General features: G+C 36.6%; 2 protein-coding genes across 7 annotated transcripts in view; both read left to right on the top strand.

The window, feature by feature from the left end:
* Window positions 1–19838, top strand: part of Zyx (lipoma-preferred partner zyxin) — a 305332-nt gene that overhangs the window by 142134 nt on the left and 143360 nt on the right. The gene's annotated exons all lie outside the window — the stretch shown is intronic.
* LOC108357045 (putative nuclease HARBI1) lies at window positions 11856–13211 on the top strand. Its single transcript, XM_017608144.1, has 4 exons — window positions 11856–12229; window positions 12293–12734; window positions 12792–12933; window positions 12997–13211. The coding sequence occupies exons 1-4, from the start codon at window positions 12105–12107 to the stop codon at window positions 13182–13184; spliced, it is 897 nt and encodes a 298-aa protein (XP_017463633.1). The 5' UTR covers window positions 11856–12104; the 3' UTR covers window positions 13185–13211.

Here is a 19838-nt window from a genome sequence, read left to right as displayed (position 1 = left end):
ACGATTGGAGGCATTGCCGTGGCAAACTCAATCCAGCAGATCTTCTGACAAGAGGTGTAAAGGCTTTTGCCTTCACTGTTAGCAGCATCGTCACTGTGGAAATTCGGCCCGAGCTGGTTAGCAAAAGATGAATCAACTTGGCCAGAAGCATTTGTTATTGGAAAATCTACAAATCTTCTAACAAATACCGTTAACGTTTATGAAGACGATCTACAACCTGTAATAAATATGGAACGTTTCAGTCAAATTAAGCGTTATTACGAGTAACAGCGTTTGTATTCAGGTTTGCAAATAACTTAAAAACTTGCGCAGCGCAAAAAAGACAACTACCGAAAATTATAAACAGAGAAATAAACGAAATCAGCGAATTATCAGCGAATGAGTTACGTACGTAAAGCGAAGTCGTATTGGGTTAAATGCGTACAGCGAAGTCACTACGAGCGAGAAGTTGCTGCGTTGGTAAAGCAATGCACTATACCACACGATTCAAAATTAATGTCGCTGTTCTGGTCGATGGTATCTTAAGGCTCAGCAGCAGGCTGCCGAAAAATGAGTATGGTAATTAAAATCCTATTATATTGCCCAAGCAATCTTATTTCAGTAAACTTCTGGTGTGGGAAGCACACCAAAAAGTGTTACATAATACAAGCAAGGCAGCTAATTAAATCAACTTTACGACACTGTGTGATCTGCAAGCGGTTACATGGGTAAAGCGCATCCGAACCTTGGACAATTTTACCAGCCGAGAGAGTAGCTACACAGCGGCCATTCGAAACAACGGGCGTCGATTTCGCTGGACCGATGTACATGAAGACAGAAGACAACCATGAGCGAAAAGTTTACATTATGCTGCTAACTTGCTCCGCAATTCGCGCGGTGCATTTAGAACTCGTTGCCGATTTAACGACGAAAAGTTACATAGATGCGTTACGGAGGTTCATAGCGAGGTGTGGTGTACCGACTACCATAATGTCGGACAATTCCAAGACATTTAAGCGAGCGAACATTGAATTTATTTATTTATTTATTTATTTAAGTCTATGAATTTCAATCCTTACAGACTATTTACAAAAGTAACTTAGTACAGACTATTAATATACATTTAAAATATATTTCATTAAAAAACTATAATATAGAGTTCAAAAGATTCAAAAAAGCAATCCGTGAAAGTGAAAAATCCAGATCAGCATTACTATTAAAGGAATTCAATTCACGTAAAGCGCGAGTAATGGGGGCATTACTGGCGTACTTAGTTTTATAGTTATCCACATAAAAAGGGTAGAAGTTCCGAAGAGATAGCTGGGGAACATTAAATCGAATCCTTTCCAACAAGTAAGGACAATCAATGACTCCAGTTATGATATTACGAGTAAAGGACAGGCACAGTATAGACCTACGAATTTCTAAGGACTTGAGACTTATAAGCATGAGACGAACAGAATAGGATGGCATGGGATCCACAAAGTTCAAAGACCGAAGTGCAAACTTAAGAAAAATTTTTTGTACACGTTCTATTCTATTGATAGCTTGCAGGCTACTTGGTCTCCAAACAAAAGCAGTATATTCTAAGTGTGACCTAACAAACGATACATAGAGTAACTTGATTGTATAGGGATCAGAGAACTTAGAGGCATTCCGTCTTACGAAACCCAACATGGAGAAGGATTTCGAAGTGATATAATTTATGTGGTTAATAAAAGAGAATTTATTATCAAAAATGACACCAAGGTCCTTAATCTCACTAACACACTGAAGGTAACAAGTCGATATATTGTACTTAGCAGGTATAATGTTGGATATTTTCGAGTAAGTCATTTGAGAGCCGTGATTTCTGACACCACAAGTAAAGCCTATCAATATCAGTTTGAAGCATAATGGCATCTTCTGGGGTCTTAATCGCTGCGAAAATCTTTAAATCATCAGCATAAACAAACATTTGGCAAATGAAAAGCAGCTTGTGATATCATTAATAAAAAGTACAAATAGGAGTGGTCCTAAGACACTTCCTTGTGGGACTCCAGAGGAGGTATGCAGTATTCACTGAAAACAGCTAGATTCGATACTGTAGATCTATCGGCGACAACCCCATGCTGATTCGGGAAAATTAAAGATTTAACCGCAAAGCTCAACTTTGCATTGATTGCGTGTTCAAATATTTTTGAGATAGTCGAGAGCTTAGAAATGGGCCTATAATTCCTTACGTCATTTTTATTACCATTCTTAAAGATGGGCGTTATGGAAGTGAGCTTCCATGCGTCAATGAAACTCCCCGACGATAAAAATTTGTTAAAAATTACTTTCCGAGGATAGACCAAAGCAGGACAATTTTTTATTAGAACTGCTGAAAGACCATCGACATCAGTTTGGGAGGAAGATTTCAATTTAACCAAAGCGTTACTAATATCCTCAGATGAAAGGCATAGAGCCCCGAGGTCCAAAGAGTAGTCTAGATTAGAGGAAAAGTCGCATGGCTGATCATGGTCTTCATCAACAAAATTGGATTTAAAAAACTCAGCAAATAAATTTGCCGCTTCACTTGAGGTTTGCGCATAATTATTATCCAAAAATACGCCGGTGGGAACACTAGCGCAGCTCCTTTTGGATTTCATGTAATTCCAGAAAGTCTTAGGATTCGATTTAATGTTCAACTCCATGCTACAAATGTAGTTATTATAAAGAGATTTATTTAAGTAGTTGAAATTTTTTAAAGCTCGTTTATATTTAACGAAAAACGAATGGTTCTTCGTAGATTTAAACTTCTTAAAATAATTGTTTTTAAGATTTTTAAGCTTTTTTAAATCCTTAGAATACCAGGGTAATCTATAGGGTTTTTTCTTTCTAACCGGAATATTATCCAAGCAGAGTTTACACAAAATGGATTTAAAAGTAGTGAAACTGCTAAATGTATCAAGATCTGCAAATAAATTATCCCAATTAATATCGAGTAGTAATTCATTAAAGCTAGAAAAATCGCATAATGCTTAATTAAAAGATAATATGTCATCAGAAGGTACTGAAGAAAAACAGTAAAAATCGAGTTTTACAACTAAAGGTAAATGATGCTTATCTTTAGGAGTTACTGGATTCAAACATTCACTAACTTTGTAGCTTAGGTTATCACTTACAAATATGAGATCCAAAATTCTATTCAGAGAATTAACGAAATTATTAACTTGACACAAATTAAGACTAAGAATATTATCAATAAAATATAATACATGACTTGCAGACACGTTAGTTGGTGTAAGACTATAATTAGAAATACTAGCAGACCAATTTATCTTGCATAAGTTGAAATCACCTAGCACACATAAATGATTATCATTTAGGTTATTTAAAACTAGAGATGCCACGTTGTCAGCATGAGCTTTGTACAACTCAAATGAACTATCAGGCGGTATATACGAAGCGAGTAGGTAAATGGAATCTTGCGCGGAGTGACAACTTATACAAACACAAATTTGATCGAGCAGAGAGTCATCATTATTGAGTGGAAACAGGAATGCACGGAGTTGACGCTTGACAGCAATTAGAGCCCCACCATCACGAAGGCAACCCGTTTTTGCAGCATCTCTGTCTTTACGAAATACATTGAAAAGATTCGAGTCGAAGAACTCACTGTCGAAAAAACTTGCATTCAACCACGTCTCAACAAAAACAAAGATGTCGTAATCCATTTGCGCACTAAAAGAATGCACAATATCAGCCTTGGTTCGCATGCCGGATAAGTTTTGAAAGTACACCTTGAGACCACGGCTAGGAGGGTCCAAGGTCGTTACTATGTCCGAGGTGGCTGTTGTTGATCCTTTAGAAAAAACTGAAAAGGCTTGACCGAGACATTTGTAGGCCAAATTTCCGAGCTCAGCAACTTCGCGTACGAGGATTCCGGAACTCCCAACTTAAAATTAACTCTCTTAATNTGAGGTCAGCAACTTCGCGTACGAGGATTCCGGAACTCCCAACTTAAAATTAACTCTCTTAATAGTTGATACTGGGACATTTTTCTTAACCTGTTTGAAGCAGGATAACAAATTTTTATCTAAACCAGTTTGCTTAAAAACATAATCTTTAATGTTATCGTCAGATACGGAAGGCGAGAAAGAACCTAAATGCAACCATTTATGCCGGACCGCAACGTCCAAATCATTACATGCATTACAAAAACACGAGTTTTTGAAATCTAGCTTTTGAAATCTAGCGAAGTCCAGCAATCAGCAGCTCACCAAAATATTACATGGAAGTTTATACCAGAAAGAGCAGTATGGTGGGGCGGTTTTTGGGAGCGTCTAGTAAGAAGCGTGAAAGACTTTGAAAGCAGTAATCGGAAAGGCGACGTTAACGGTAGAGGATCTCAACACGTTATTGGCGGAAGTGGAAAGTGTGGTTAACGCAAGACCTCTGACTTATATTACAAATGACCATAACGACTTGGAGCCTTTAACTCCGTCTCATTTTTTAATAAATTTTAAACCTTCTTCACTTCAAACAGACTTTAAAACTGATGGTTCCACTTCCGCAAAGTTATGGGGAGGGCGTCAAGCCATGATAAAGCGATTCAAAAGGCGTTGGCATAAGGAATATTTGAATCAGCTGCGAAGTATTCATTACAATAAACGTAATCCAATTCGCAGTGTCAAATCTGGTGACGTTGTCTTGGTTATAGACGACAAAAAACCTAGATTGCTTTGGAAATTGGCAGTGGTTCAAAAAACCTATCAAGGACGAGATGGACGAGTTAGAGCGTGTGAAATTCTACTTCCTGACAGGAAAGTCTTAAAGTGCCCAATTCAATTACTAGTTCCACTGGCGGTAGCTTCTTCCTTTCCGGGGCCCGAGGATGTAGAAAATTAATGTCAATGTCATATAAATTCCGTTCATTATGAATATGTAATAGAGCTTATGTGGTTTGCTTGAATGTAAACTCAGTTATGTATGTTGTTAACAGCACTGTTATATAGAGAGAACATTTGTATGTATGCAACAAAGCGTCAGGTATATACATAAGTACGGTTGAATTCATTTTACTACACTAGGACTTAAGTATACCCTGCAAAAAATTGTGCGACTAATCTCTAAAGAGAGTATTCCGAGATTACTCTCAATCGGGTACAATTGGGCTTTAATTAGGCCCAACTATTCTCATACGGGTACTAATGGAGGTAAATTAGTCTAGACTCATCCCTTTTGGGTATAATTGGAGATCAATTAGTCCCCAACTCATCTCTAACGGGTACTATTAACGATTTAATGATATGTACGCACTTAGTCAATGAAATTTCATGTGCGGCGTTGGCACACAGAGAGAGTATTCGCCTAACAAAACTGAGCACCCCGGTTCGAATCTCAGCTGGCGCAAATTTTTATTTTTATTTTTTAAAAGTGACTAGTCGCTTTTTATACCCGTTTGGGTATAAAGGTGAACAATTAGTCTCTTCATAGGACATGCTCGAACAAAAGCGATCCGTTCATTCCATATAAAGAGATCAAAAGTGGTATTAGTCGCATGCTCCTTTGCGATTGCTCCCGGAGTCATCCCGGATTAGTCCCATTTTTTGCAGGGTACAGAGGAATGTGGGTACATATGTATGTAGTACCATTAATATACATACATATGAACACACATATGTATGCATGTTGGTATTTATGCCCTGCAAAAAATTGTGCGACTAATCTCTAAAGAGAGTATTCCGAGATTACTCTCAATCGGGTACAATTGGGAATTAATTAGTCCCAACTAGTCTCATACGGGTACTAATGGAGGTCAATTAGTCTCGACTCATCCCTTATGGGTATAATTGGAGATCAATTAGTCCCCAACTCATCTCTAACGGGTACTATTAACGATTTAATGATATGTACGCACTTAGTCAATGAAATTTCATGTGCGGCGTTGGCACACAGAGGGAGTATTCGCCTAACAAATCTGAGCACCCCGGTTCGAATCTCAGCTGGCGCAAATTTTTATTTTTATTTTTATTTTTTAAAAGTGACTAGTCGCTTTTTATACCCGTTCGGGTATAAAGGTGAACAATTAGTCTCTTCATAGGACATGCTCGAACAAAAGCGATCCGTTCATTCCATATAAAGAGATCAAAAGTGGTATTAGTCGCATGCTCCTTTGCGATTGCTCCCGGAGTCATCGCGGATCAGTCCCATTTTTTGCAGGGTAAGTATTGTTACCTAATACTAAAGAAAGGTATATAAGGTACTATAATTTCTTACAAGTCTCAAGTACTTCGCTCATCAAAAGCTCTTCTTCAATTTGCATTCCGAATGGGTACCTCACTAACACGAGAAGAACATTAAGTCCCACTACGTCGGTACTTTCGGCAAGTTGCAAACAAAAAAAGTCACAAGTTTTCAAACTTTTATAAGTTCGTTCTCAACTGCCTCTAAAATCGTGTTAATTCGCTCTTTCACAGTGTGATTGTGAAGTTCAAAGAATAAGTAACATATACACGTGCGCGAAGCTGCTGCGCTTGTCACGACAACAGCCCAGCCAGCAAAAAATCCGAAAATTAATCCGAAAACGGGAATAAAAGTGGATGAAACGCGGATTAGCTCCACGAAAGTACCGAAAATGGTTGTGAAAAGGGTACGTCTTCAGCAATTTTTCTGATAAAATTTTTCGTTGACAAAACGTACTGGGGAACTATGCCTTAAGAGAGAGCTGCTGAAGGTAATTTTAATAAAAGTAAATTTTTTTCTTGATTTTCTGGCCGCCATGTGGAAGTTTGATCAAACGTAAACGTACTCCTTTTTATTGCAATGTACTCCTTGTACTCCAAAAATATCTGGAAATGTACTCCTCTTTTAGTTTTGTACTTTTTTTTTGTATTTATTTTTACAGCTATTCAATTTTTATCATATACATGGTGTAGAATAATAATTGTCGCACAGGTTTTTTTTTAATAAAAGGGTCCTTTATAGGTCCCTGTACTTTGCCATTCATATTGTGGCTATTACAACTTAGTAAGCAAAGTTGAGTGTGGTAGCAAAAAGTGTAAGCATGGTCGTAGCCAGGTAGGTGCAGGGCGCTCGAGTGTAAAAATCAGAGAAATATTAAATCAATTCTAAGGCTTAGATTAAAAAAACGGCCATACATTCAGGAAGAGTCTGGCATTCCTTTGTGGATTTAGTTATTTATTTTTAACATTTATTGTTGCTTTGAAAAGATATCTTATACCATGTTCGGACCGACATCGAAAACATGTTTTCGTTGCTATAACTGGTTTTCGACCTAAAACTTGTGTTTTCGTACATGTAAAATCCATCAAACGAAAATCAGTTTTCGGTGAAAACTGCTGAAAATTCACGTTCCACTCGTTCCAATCGGTGCCTGCTCTAGTTTTTTTCGATTAATTATCGAAGTGGAAGTCATATATTCTCATCTTTAATATGCCAATGATAAGAAAATGAAATACAAAGATTTTGATTTTCTTTTTTCGTAGCAAAGCTGTAAACAAAGGATGAAAGAAATGTCAACGAAAACACTAACAGCCGGTGCGAACAGCTTTCAGTCCACTTTCCCAAAACTAGTTTTCAAAGTGTTCTCGTTGTCAGTCCGAACATGGTGTAAGATACCTGTGTTTGTTTTTACCTGATTAATGAAAACGGGTGGGACATTTTAACTCTTTTTTTCTCAAACTTGAAGTAATTTCTCTTTAACCTGTCCCAATAAGTAGTAAAGTTCTATGGTGAAACATCTTTTTACTATGGTGAGAAAGTTTTACATTTCTGCTGTGCCAATTCGTAACTTTTTACTGCTGGAAATTTTTGACTGTGGTCTGATGCAGAAGAAGTTGAGCAATTAAAATGCACAAATTATATAAAAAAAAAGATTTGTCTTTGCTGGTTTTAATTCATCTAGAACTGACAGCCATGCATATTACAACAAAAATACTACAAAACTGCCAAGTAGGTGTGTTTATTGCTGTCAAATTTTGCGCTAGCCATGTGGGATAGGCAATGTTTATTCACCTTATAGTTGTCAAAAATTTACAGTCCAGAGTACTTTGCTATCAATTGGCACAGGCCCTAAGTTTCAAAATCCTATCACTTGAAGTAAAGTATCAGATTATTACGAAACTAATAAAGTATTAAACTTAATTATATAATTTTTACAGGAATTTACATTTTCGAAATGGTGGGACAACGATGACCCAATTGTTTCCGAATTTTAGACAAACTATAAATATTTCGTTTTTAATATTTTGATTGAGCTTTGTACCACGATTGCTTATTAGGAAAAATAGAAACAAGCAAATGGATGTATAGAATTGACAACAACAACCACGCTGTCGAGTTTAAATAGCGGCAAATCAGCTGCACTTGATAGTAGTTGGTTGAATAAGGAAAATGAATTAGCAACAAGAGTTTACGGGATGTACATAGCTCAGTGGTTAACGCTTCTGACTTTGAACATCGAATTCGCAGGTTCGATCCCTGCTGAAGTCTAGAAAAAAGAAGTCTGATGAGGAGATGTGGTGATCTCCGAAATAGTGCTATAACTTCTACCGCTTAGACTTTGTTGCTTTTTCAATTTTTCCTAATAAACAATCGTGGTACAAAGCTCAATAAAAATATTAAAAATAAAATGTTAACAAGCCACAATAACATTGACAAATACATAGTTTAGGAAGAGCCTGCCTGAAACTATACAAAAAAGCAAATAAGCAAATGGATGTATAGAATTGACAACAACAACCACGCTGTCGAGTTTAAATAGCGGCAAATCAGCTGCACTTGATAGTAGTTGGTTGAATAAGGAAAATGAATTAGCAACAAGAGTTTACGGGATGTACATAGCTCAGTAGTTAACGCTTCTGACTTTGAACATCGAATTCGCAGGTTCTATCCCTGCTGAAGTCTAGAAAAAAGAAGTCTGATGAAGAGATGTGGTGATCTCCGAAATAGCTGCTATAACTTCTACCGCTTAGACCTTGTTGCTTTTTCAATTTTTCCTAATAAACAATCGTGGTATAAAGCTCATTAAAAATATTAAAAATAAAATGCTAAAAAGCCACAATAACATTGACAAATAACAAATTGTTTTACTGTTTGCTTAACACGCGTTTGTGTTTGGATATAGTGCCAATAAATGTGACAGGTATTGTCTACTCAGATTTTTTTCCTGAGAACCTATTTAAATTCCAAAAACCGAAGGCCAACTTGAATTAAAAGAACCAACACTGAAATGCGTCAAAATGAAAGTAAAGGAGCACAAATTTCTATTTAAAGCAGAACTCTCTGGGAAGACAATACGTTTGTTCGTCGAAAATCCAGCGAAAATTATCACTCAAAATATCAGTTAGTATGAATAAAATGCTCCCAAATTCTCTCTCACGTAGAGAAACTTGCAAATTTCTGCACGAACGTAAATTTGCAGGAACTTGCAAGTTTCCCTGGCAGGTAGTGTCCACGGTTGCATTTCAAACATCAGAAGTTTGTATACAATTTTAAAATTCTTTCAGAGGGGCGAAAAACAGGATCTACATGTATATTTCTTGCTAGTCCAAATTTTTTTAACATACGTTTAAATTTCGTTGCCGTACTAACTGGCGCGTTTCCTGTATGGACTCTGGTTGAGATTGCATTCCGAGTACATTTCAAATCATTGGAATTAACTAAATTAATTAAGTAAAAAAGTATTTACTTAAATTTTTCATTTTGAAATCGCTCAAGCTTGTAAATTTTTAAATTTGACGAATCTGTTTATTCAAATTATTGTCGACAAAAAATGCAACCATGTGCCACAATCATTTGTTTTTCCTAATTGCGAATTCTTGCTGGCAAAATTTTTTCCAGCTTGATTTTGCAACTTCTCTCCAAGACTAGTCTTTCTACTTACGATTTATTTAAATAAAACATGTGAAATTTAGTTGAAACAGTTTAGCCGTTTTTAGCCGTTTTTTTGCCAATTTAGCCGGTTCGTCCAAAAACTTCTGGCAGCACTGGTCCGCACACAGAGCAGAAGGGTAGTTCACCTTAAGCAGTCGGTGAGTTCAGTTGTACAGTTCCGTTTGCGCGAACCTTTTACTCAAAAGTCGTTTCCTTTCGGTTTTCGGTCTTTCGTGCCATACTCAACCGTGAATTACTTAACTTCTTTAATTATACATATTCTAATAGCAAACAAAACATAATTAAATTTCATATCAACGGGAAATAAAGACTAAAGTTCGTTTTCCTTAAATACATATATTTACTTTTTGGTAATTTGTAACAATAAATTGCACAAAAAATTAAAAACATTGTACTCCTTTTTATATAGAAAATAATATTGGTGCTGGTGGAAACTAAACAGTCAAAATTTTATGCTCTCGTTGTATTTCATTTAAAATAAATTTTTTGGTCTCTGCGTTGGCCTGGAATCGTTGTGCGTATATAATAGTGTATCCTGCATCTCTGACGTTCGGACTTGGGTGTGTTTATTGTGTTTGGCAGCTGTTTTCCTGTATCTGGAGCTTCGCTGCTGCCCTGCTGTTGGTCTGCTGTCGTTTGTTGGTGTTTTGTTTGTGGATCTGCCTCTGCCTATTTGTCTTTTGTCGCTGAGGCCAGGATTGGACGCATACAAGTGGGGAATCTTTGTTTTCGGATAATCTTGTAAATTACAGTGAATTTGCCTGAATTTTGGTATTGTGTGCTAATTGCAAGGCTTACATACATATATACATCAAATTCACTGTTGTCTGTTTGTGCTCTACTCGCTATTTTCTGTCTGCTAGAGTTGCCACAATGCCGGTAAAGCGTGCACCCACAAAAGATTTTGCATATGCCCAACCTAGCGCAAGCAAAAGGAGAAACAGTGAGCTTTCGCCAGACCATAATGCTTTAATTAACGCCAGCGTTTCCTCAAATGATATTCTGGAGATTATTAGAGCCACTATGAATTCTAACCTCGATGAAAAACTGAAACACCTGCCGTCGAAAGAAGACTTTAACCAACTTAAGTCAGAAGTTGTCTCACTGTCTTCGGAGCTAGGTGCCCTACGACGGCCAAATTTACAGCTGCGGTCGGAACTAGAAAAAATGAGACACGAAGCTAACGAAACTAAGGCGACATTACGTTGGTTAGAGAACCTAGATCCAAGAAACAAAATTGTCTTCCATGAGTTACCAGCTGCTAATGATGTCTCTCTCGGGGTTGCGAAGGTGCTCAAAGATAAATTTGGTAAAAATTCTGCAATTGTTAAAAGTAAGAAAATCTTAGAGAGGAATGGAAAAATGAATGTTATCGCGGAACTCGAGAGGGAAAATGATGTTACAGATATCTTCAAGCATAGCAGAAATTTGGCTGGATCGGCCATTTACATTGAAAGGGATTTATGTCCATCCATGCAAAAGCAGAAAAAGGCTATGCTGTCTCTGGAGAGGTCATTATCCAGTTATAAAAAAGGGTGTAAAATTAAAGTTTTCGACAACAAGTTGATAATCAACGAACATCGTTTGCAGTTTGACTCCGAAGGCGCACTACGCTTTGGTAACCGGGATGGAAAAGCTGTTCTAATAGAAGTCTTTGGCAAATCGGTAGAAGATCTCCCGAAACATATAAAAAATTTAGTTGCAACGCCAAAAAAAAACTAACTGCAGTATCAGCCCTCTACTCACCTTAATCAACATCGTCAATTAATACTTTTAATGTTTGCCGTTTATTATCATACAATGTAGCGAATTTAAGCTTTAAACTGCTATTTCATGGATTTTTTAACTATATCCTTACTTTTGACATTATCGTTCTATTTGAAACGCATATAATATCAGAAACCAGATCTAAATTCTCTCACCATTTTAAGAATTATAATCTACACTGGATAGATGCACTGAAAGTTCACAAAGCTGGCCGTGCCAGTAGAGGTTGTTTATTTGCACCCCTATTGCGAGTGTCGATTAGCAGTAGAATAGACATTTTTCTATTGAGTCGATCATATTTTATTTTGGTATTGCGGAACTGAATCGATAAACAATTGTACAATTGTGAATGGCTTACTGAATTGCAATCAGCTGTTTCGGTGTTTGTTTACATTTTTGATATATTTGGCAAATAAAATAAAATACAATTGTCCAAAACTTTTCAATTTAACAATTTAAAAAAGAAAATACCACTAATGGATAGTGTCGACGTGTGGTTCAGTGATAGTGATGACGAGGAAAGTGAAAGATTAGTAGAGTTAGCAAGAACGAGGAGGATGTTGAGGGATTCGTCTAATCCTCTGGAATTGGAGGAAAATATGTATGTATACGGTTTCAACGGTGCGTAGTTGATACAAACGTAATCAATCTATATTTTTTTAAGATTTTTGAAAAATTTTCGTCTTCCGAAGGCTGCATTTACGCATTTGCTCACACTATTAGATAGCAAACTGCAAGCTGGCGTTAGAAAAACATCAGTTCCAAATATTTTAAAGTTGGCAGCGACTTTGAGGTTCTGTGCTCAGGGGTCGTATCAGCTAAGTGTCGGGAACGAAAGTTGTATTGGGCTTGGCCAATCTACGGTGTCCATAATTTTGGCGGAAGTATTCAATGCTTTGGAGGAATGCGTCTGCAGAGATTGGATAAAAATGCAAAACAGTGAAGAGGAAAAACGAGAAACAAAGTGTTATTTCTTTGGGAGGAGCGGAATACCCGGAGTAATAGGCTGCATAGACGGTACGCACATCAAAATTGTTTCCCCAAAAAAGGAGCATCAGCATTTGTATTACAATCGGAAGGGATTTTTCAGCTTGAATGCAATGATAGTGAGTATTTATAAAGGAAATGCAACAATGGAGTTTATAATCTTTCTTCATTTATAGGTTTGCGACAACGCCATGCGAATCCGCTATATCAACGCGAAGTACCCTGGAGCTACGCATGATGCTAATGTTTTTAATATGTCTGCGTTGAAGCAACAATTAGAAGAAGAGTATCGTAGTGGCGAGCGAAATATGTTATTAGGTATGCTATGGCTAATTTATGTAGACATTCGAATGGTTGTGTCATAGCTATTTCCAATTTTAGGTGATGGAGGGTATGCCTTACAACCCTATATGCTTACGCCATACCGAAACCCAGAGCCCGGATCAGCAGAATGTATGTTTAACGGTAAACATTCTCAAGGGCGGAATATTGTGGAACGCACTATTGGGGTGCTCAAAAATCGTTTTAGGTGCTTGTTAGTCGCTGTTTTTTTGCATCAACTCCACTAATCGCGCTAGTTGCTTTTTGTTACTAACTAATTTTAATATAATTATTTTATTACTTTTATTTATGTATATTTTTATTTATTTTCTTTAAATTTGCTTACTTTTTATCCATTTTCGTTCTTTTTTCATCAACTTTACTCTCCAACGACTAGAAAATGGCTGTAGAAAGATGATCGATTAAAAAGCATTCACAGTCGCTTGCTGAGCGATCATTCGACACTCGCAATAGTTCGATAATCGATAATCGCTCAGTAGTCGATTATCTATTCTTGTTCGACACTCGCAATAGGGGTGTTGGTTTCAGGAATTCTATTCAAGGTGTTTATGAACTCAAGTTTTTGACTATATTCGGTTATGTTGTTCTGTTAGCCAGACTCGGTGAAGATGATTTTTATTTTATACCGCAGTATATAAACGGTACAAAGTGGAGCGAAGAATTCAAACTTTTTCAGGAGTTTATAGACTCGTTGAACCCGTCCTCGTTTTGCATTGTGGGTGATCTTAATGCGCGTTTAGGAGATTGTCAAATAATAGATAAGCATCTTCTTATGGGCTTGCCGGGTATTGACGAGCGTAGAAACTCTAAAGACACTGTTGTGGACCGCAAGGGTAGACAATTGCTTAGTCTAGTTGATGATATAGGTGGAGTAATTCTAAATGGCAGGAATTCCGGCGATTTTATGGGCGAATTCACGTTTTTTGGTGCAACAGGCAGTTCAGTGATTGACTATGCGATCTGTTCGTTTGACTTTCTAGCTTGTATAAAACGTTTTAATATTGAAAGTAAAGCTTCTTCTGATCACATGCCCTTAGTGTTGGAAATTGATAGCCAGTGTACTGAACTCTTGCATACACAAAATAACTTCCCGCCTAAGCTAATCTGGAAACCAAAGTACCAGAAGTCTTACTGCTATCGTCTTAGTTCTTCTATTAGGTATGACTATAAAAATTAAAACATTTTAAAGGCGTCTATGGATATGTAAAAATATCGTGGTTCATGCAGAAGATAGAATCAGCGGCAAATGTTGGCGCGAAGAAACAGTTTTTCGCTACTAAAAGTGCTTGGTTTGACTGTCAATGTCAAAACGCGCGTGCAAAAATTCTAAAATATCTTAATCTCTTTAGAAAATTCACTACCGACGAACTAAGAATTAAATGCGTTTCTTGTTGTACAGATTACTTAAAGCTTTGCAACAAAAAAAAAAAAAAAAACTGGAAAATTGGAATAAAAATATCGACCTCCTTAACACAGTTAGTAATACTAGTGATTGGTGGCGGCTTGCTAACTCGTTGAAAAAATGTCCGTCTAGCGTTACTACAGGCTTATCCCTGTCGGACTTTTATAGCCATTTCAGTAATCTTTTGTTCAACTCCAATAGTGAACTCTGTATTCACTCGGCTATGCCCCACATAACTGATCCGTTTCTAGATGCCCCATTTGAAATGCGTGAGCTACGACCAAGAATAATAAAGCCCCTGGTTTAGATCGCGTCAGCTACGAATTCTACAAATACGCACCGCCATGTTTTCTTGAAGAGGTTTTGTCACTATATAACTCTATTTTGCTTAAGGCAGAAATTTCTCCGTCCTTCCGCAAGGCGGTACTTATTACTCTTTTCAAGAAAGGCGATTCCTCTATTACTTCCAACTATAGAGGCCTCTCCCTGCTGGACACTCTGCATACAATTTTTACTGGGTTGTTGCTGAGTCGCATCAACGTCTGAATCGACCATAACAGAATCATTAACGAGTTTCAAGCTGGTTTTCGCAAAGGCTAAGGTAAAAATAACAGCTTTTTTACAAAAAAAAAACGTAATAGTTTCTCAACGGAGTAATTTCTATTTACACCCCAAACTTATGCACCGTAGAACATGATCGGCCTTGAGGCAGCGTCAAAGATTTTAAGTTTTTCCGAAACACAAATACGAGGATTATTTACATATTTTAACAATGTCGAGTTAATAGCTTTCTTTGAGTCAAGAAGTTTCAACTCCAAGTGCTTGTTGTATGCGAGTTTGTAATTTAAAGGAACTCCTAAATACTTAAAATCATTGACAACTTCGATAACTTCATCTCTATAAAACCACTTCTGCCCTGCAGGTAACCTGCTCCCTTGCCTGAAAACCATAACTTTTGATTTCGCCAGGTTAACTTTCAGTCCCCACTGTGTGCTGTAACTGCGCATAGTATCGATCATCGTTTGTAGTTCCGTAGGTGAGTCAGCCAGCAACACTAGATCATCAGCATACATTAAGACTTTAATGTTTATACCGACTACATGAACACCACCATTCAAGTAGTCATTAAAATCATTGAGGTACAGTGCGAACAGTGTCGGGCTTAATAAAGGTGTTCTTACGCGATATGTATTTGCATATGTAAATGTGACTTCTTCAATACATATGTAATTGCGAATGCCTGTCAAATTCAGAGTCTTTATTTTACTATTTAAAAATACGTTCTTTGAAAACGAAATAAACTAAACTCAAATGATTCTACCTGTGTGCCAGATGAAAATAGAAACATTTCTATTTCGTATGTACGTGCATCTGCTTTGTACAGAAACCAGTTTTATTTGCCTCTACACCATAAGTTGGCATTTCGTTATGTAAAAAGTGGCATGTACACATGCAAATACATATCGTGTAAGAACACATTAAGCATCCCTGCATTACGCCTTGATTAACTGGGAATGATTCGGACAGCTGATCCCTAAACCAAACTTGGTTTGTAGTGTCCCCATATAGCAGGCGTAGAATATTAATCATATGGCTTGAAAGACCGTACGACGCTAATTTATAAAATAGCATATTGCGTGGGATAGTATCAAACGCGCACGAGAAATCGACAAAAAATGCAAAAGTCTTACTTTTCTTACTAAAATTTAAATGTACGATACTAGTTAAGTTAAATATATTGTCAATAGTTGCCTGCTAATACGCCCAACTACATGATCTATCTTGAAACTGGCCTGATGTCACAATATTTACACACCCTTCGGGCGCACATTTTATTTATATTGCGGTGTCTCAGCCTGCCGGCTCACAGATTTCCGCGTATACTCGCTGAAGAAACTGTGCAATCTGGCTGCTATTGGGTTGAAAACTGGCGACGCGTCTCCCGCAGTGCAGGCGTGACTCTGCTCACGGACTTCTCTCCAGCTTCTACTAAAGCTTATATACCGACACTGCTAGAAAAGCTTACTCAAATAGAATTCGCATCGCATCTGTCTAGGGCCCAAAATTCGACAATGCATGATATCTATCCATACCTTGATCTTGCCACTGCTAAATATTTTAACAGCAACCTCCCTACTTACGCTAAGAGTTTGATTTTCCGCGCCAGACCGGGTCTCTGTAACCTTAATGCTAGGGCTTTCAAAAATACTGCTTCTGATATTTGTCCAACTTGCAACTTGAGACTGACTGAATGAAAACACATACCATTTTATTGGCGTTTGCCCTATTTATAAAAACATACGCGTACATTACTTTGGTGAGAAGGATTTGGATATGTCAAAAGTACTAGGCATTTTATATGGCTCCAATGATTTCAAATTGAACAAATATCTGTCAGACAGTCTTAAGCATAGAGAAGTTATATTAAATGTATTCTCGTAAAGTGATATATGTTCGAATGTGTAACAGTATTCTCCACTAAAATTTAATATACAAGCATCGTATCTATTTTCCCGACTCACGACAGTTTTATTGTCACAGTCGTCTTTTCTTTTCTTTTGTTATTATTATTATTTTCTTTATTTTTATTTTTACTTTTCTTTAACTCAAATTTACTAAAAAAAAATTGTTTTGGAATAAACACTCCGTTCCGGAAATTGTACAATAGTTATAAGTATTGTAAAATTGTAGCATACACATTCTCAATAAAAGAAAATATTTACTACTACTCCTTTTTTATATTTGTACTGCTTATTTTTCTATCGAAAATAAAAATGTACTCCCTTCTTCGTTTAAGAATCTGGCAACCCTACTTTTTTCCCTAAGCCCATACAAAACTAACCGCTAAACTGACGAAAAGTTTTAGTCAGTTTTCCTACTAAGTTAACCGATAATCATAGGTCAGGCTTCTTGCAGGGTTAGGGATGAAACGATACCAGCGAGTACAAGTAATACTCGATGCTTTTGTTCCGATACCAAGTATTTTTTTAATCGATACTTTCCTTTGAATAAATTGGGTCGTATTCATATAGAATAGCATGTGCTTATAGATTCCAAAATATGAAGGAAATTATACTGCCTGTATTCATACAAATTTCGAGCAGAAGCTTACATTTTTCGAGTAGTAGCATATCTTTTTACTCATATAAAAGTACATGGGTATGCATAAACTCTACCTTTTTACTTTAAATAATAATTGTGTTCCTTATCTCCCAGAAATAGTCAGAAAAAGTCCGAAGTAGTCAGAAGCAAAAACTGCGAAAAAATTTTACATTGTCACGGTTTTCGCCATTTTTTGGTAATTTCAGTTGAAAATACATAGCATATTGAAAATACAAAGTTGTAGAGAATTTTATTCTTCTCAACATTTTTTTTGTACGACGCTTACATCACGGCCGGGAACGCGATAAACGTAGCGATGTACGGGGTGCGCCGTAAAACTATTTCGACACCACCGCTAAGCTAGAGTTTTTCGGCGCGATTTTTAACGTGGTTTCCCCAGTAGGCCTATTCCACGGGAAACGTGTTTTTTAATTAAAGCAGGTGAAGGTGTGGAAAAGAGTTTTACGGCGCATCGCGTACATCGCTATGTTTATCGCGTTCCCGGCCGTGATCTAAGCGTCGTACAAAAAAATGTAGGTATAAAAGTCGTGAAGAATAAAATTCTCTATAAATTTGGAATTTCAATATGCTATCTATTTTAAACAGAAATTGCCAAAAAATGGCGAAAACCGTGACAATGTAAAATTTTTTCGCAGTTTTTGCTAATTTTTTTACAATAAAAAATGCTATTTTAAGAAAACCTTCTGTAGAACAAATGTGAGAAATTAAATTCTCTATATACTTGTATTAAACCATTTTAATTGGCTATTAAGTTCTTGTAAAACTTACAAAAAAGTTTTTTTCATAAATATGCCATCTGAAAAAGATCCTCCTTTTTTCACAATATTCAAACTAATGAAGTTGGATAACGTCATTTTTAAAGCATTTTCCGCACTTCTACTATCCTTATCTTCTTCTAAACTCTTATTTTCCTCTTGTACCTGACAAATCCATTCATTCAACTTTTGAACAAACCCTTTTTTTTCTATGAAAAGATCATCCCTTTCTACACCTTGAAATTTGTCAAAATCTTTATGGAAATTATTATAATGTCTTTTGGTATTATATCCCCGCTCTCCTTTAAGGTTGAAGTGACACAAGAGGCATTGCATTCCACCAAAAGCATTTGAAATCATAAAGTATTTTTCAAAGGTAATTTTTAATCCTACATACATATGTAAGCAACCACTGTCGCCTAAGAAAATAACCAACGTAGCTCCGCTTATGTTGCTACGTTGCTGTCTGAACAACGACTGGTTTGAAGAGCGTAAGAATGCGTGTGATGAGCGTACTGCTCACGTGCGTCAGCTTTGCCGACCATTGGTTTAGTCCAAAAAGCGTTCCTCAACCAGTGTTGCCAGGTCTTCGTCATGAGAAAACGTCACTCTTGGTCTGAAAAAACGTAATTTCCTACCCAAAAACGTCTTTTTCAAATGAATGTAGAAAAAATTGTAGAGCTCCACACCAAAACGTTTCATTTCCAAAACTCGAAATGTTAATGCAAATTCCTTGCATTTACTGGTATGTGTCCATATTTTAACAGAGAACCCGAGATAAAGCAACCAAACCTTTATTGAGTCGTATTGAAATCACTCGATCGCACCACAACGTAAAGCTAAGATCACACGATTGCCGTAAAAGCACCAATCTGAAACAATTTTTATGATGGAAATGTAGCGTTTTGTTGTGGAACTCCACAATTGTTCTTATTAAACTTTTATTGTGTACAAAGGTATATATGTACGTAAGGTATATTAAAATGTCAATTCGACAGAGCACATTTAAAATTCATTGTAAACTGGTTTGAGATCGTTAATATAAAAATAATTTTATACATACACCTGTGATCGGCTGATTAAGTCATAAACATTTTGATCGATTTTGGCTGTTTCTCTTTCGTTTATTTAATGTATATTATTTTTCAATAAAAGCCAAGCTCTTTAACAAACAAAATATAAATCCACAAAAACTGTGCAAAAATTATAAAAAATCTGCAAATTTTCAGCTAGATTTTCAACTTTTTATTCAGATTTTTTGAGTTTGCAGTTTGATAGCCCATTAAATTTCCGGGCAATAATGTGCAAGTTTAAAGGGGCGTTGATTTTTACTGTTTTGTTTCTTGTAGACATTTCGGTTGTCGAAAATGCTAAATTACGTTTTGCTAGGAAGGAGCATAGCAATATTTCAGTCTTTTTTGCGTTCATTACATTTTCAATGTAGTCTTAAAAAAGTCGCCTACTTTTTTCTGACATTTTATGCTGCACAGCTATTTTGATGATTTGCGAGCATGCGTGTTGCAATAGATCGGCTCTTCCTGATTCGGCTTTTAATGTGCAATTGCAAACATTACAGCAAGCCTCGTAACCTCAAGTGTTTA

Source organism: Rhagoletis zephyria, unplaced genomic scaffold, assembly GCF_001687245.7.
Source record: "Rhagoletis zephyria isolate East Lansing unplaced genomic scaffold, Rhagoletis_zephyria_1.1 Rzeph_scaffold_00175, whole genome shotgun sequence".
Lineage (NCBI taxonomy): Eukaryota > Metazoa > Arthropoda > Insecta > Diptera > Tephritidae > Rhagoletis > Rhagoletis zephyria.
The sequence above is the reverse complement of the archived record's forward strand: the minus strand, read 5'-3'. Positions and strand labels throughout refer to the sequence as shown.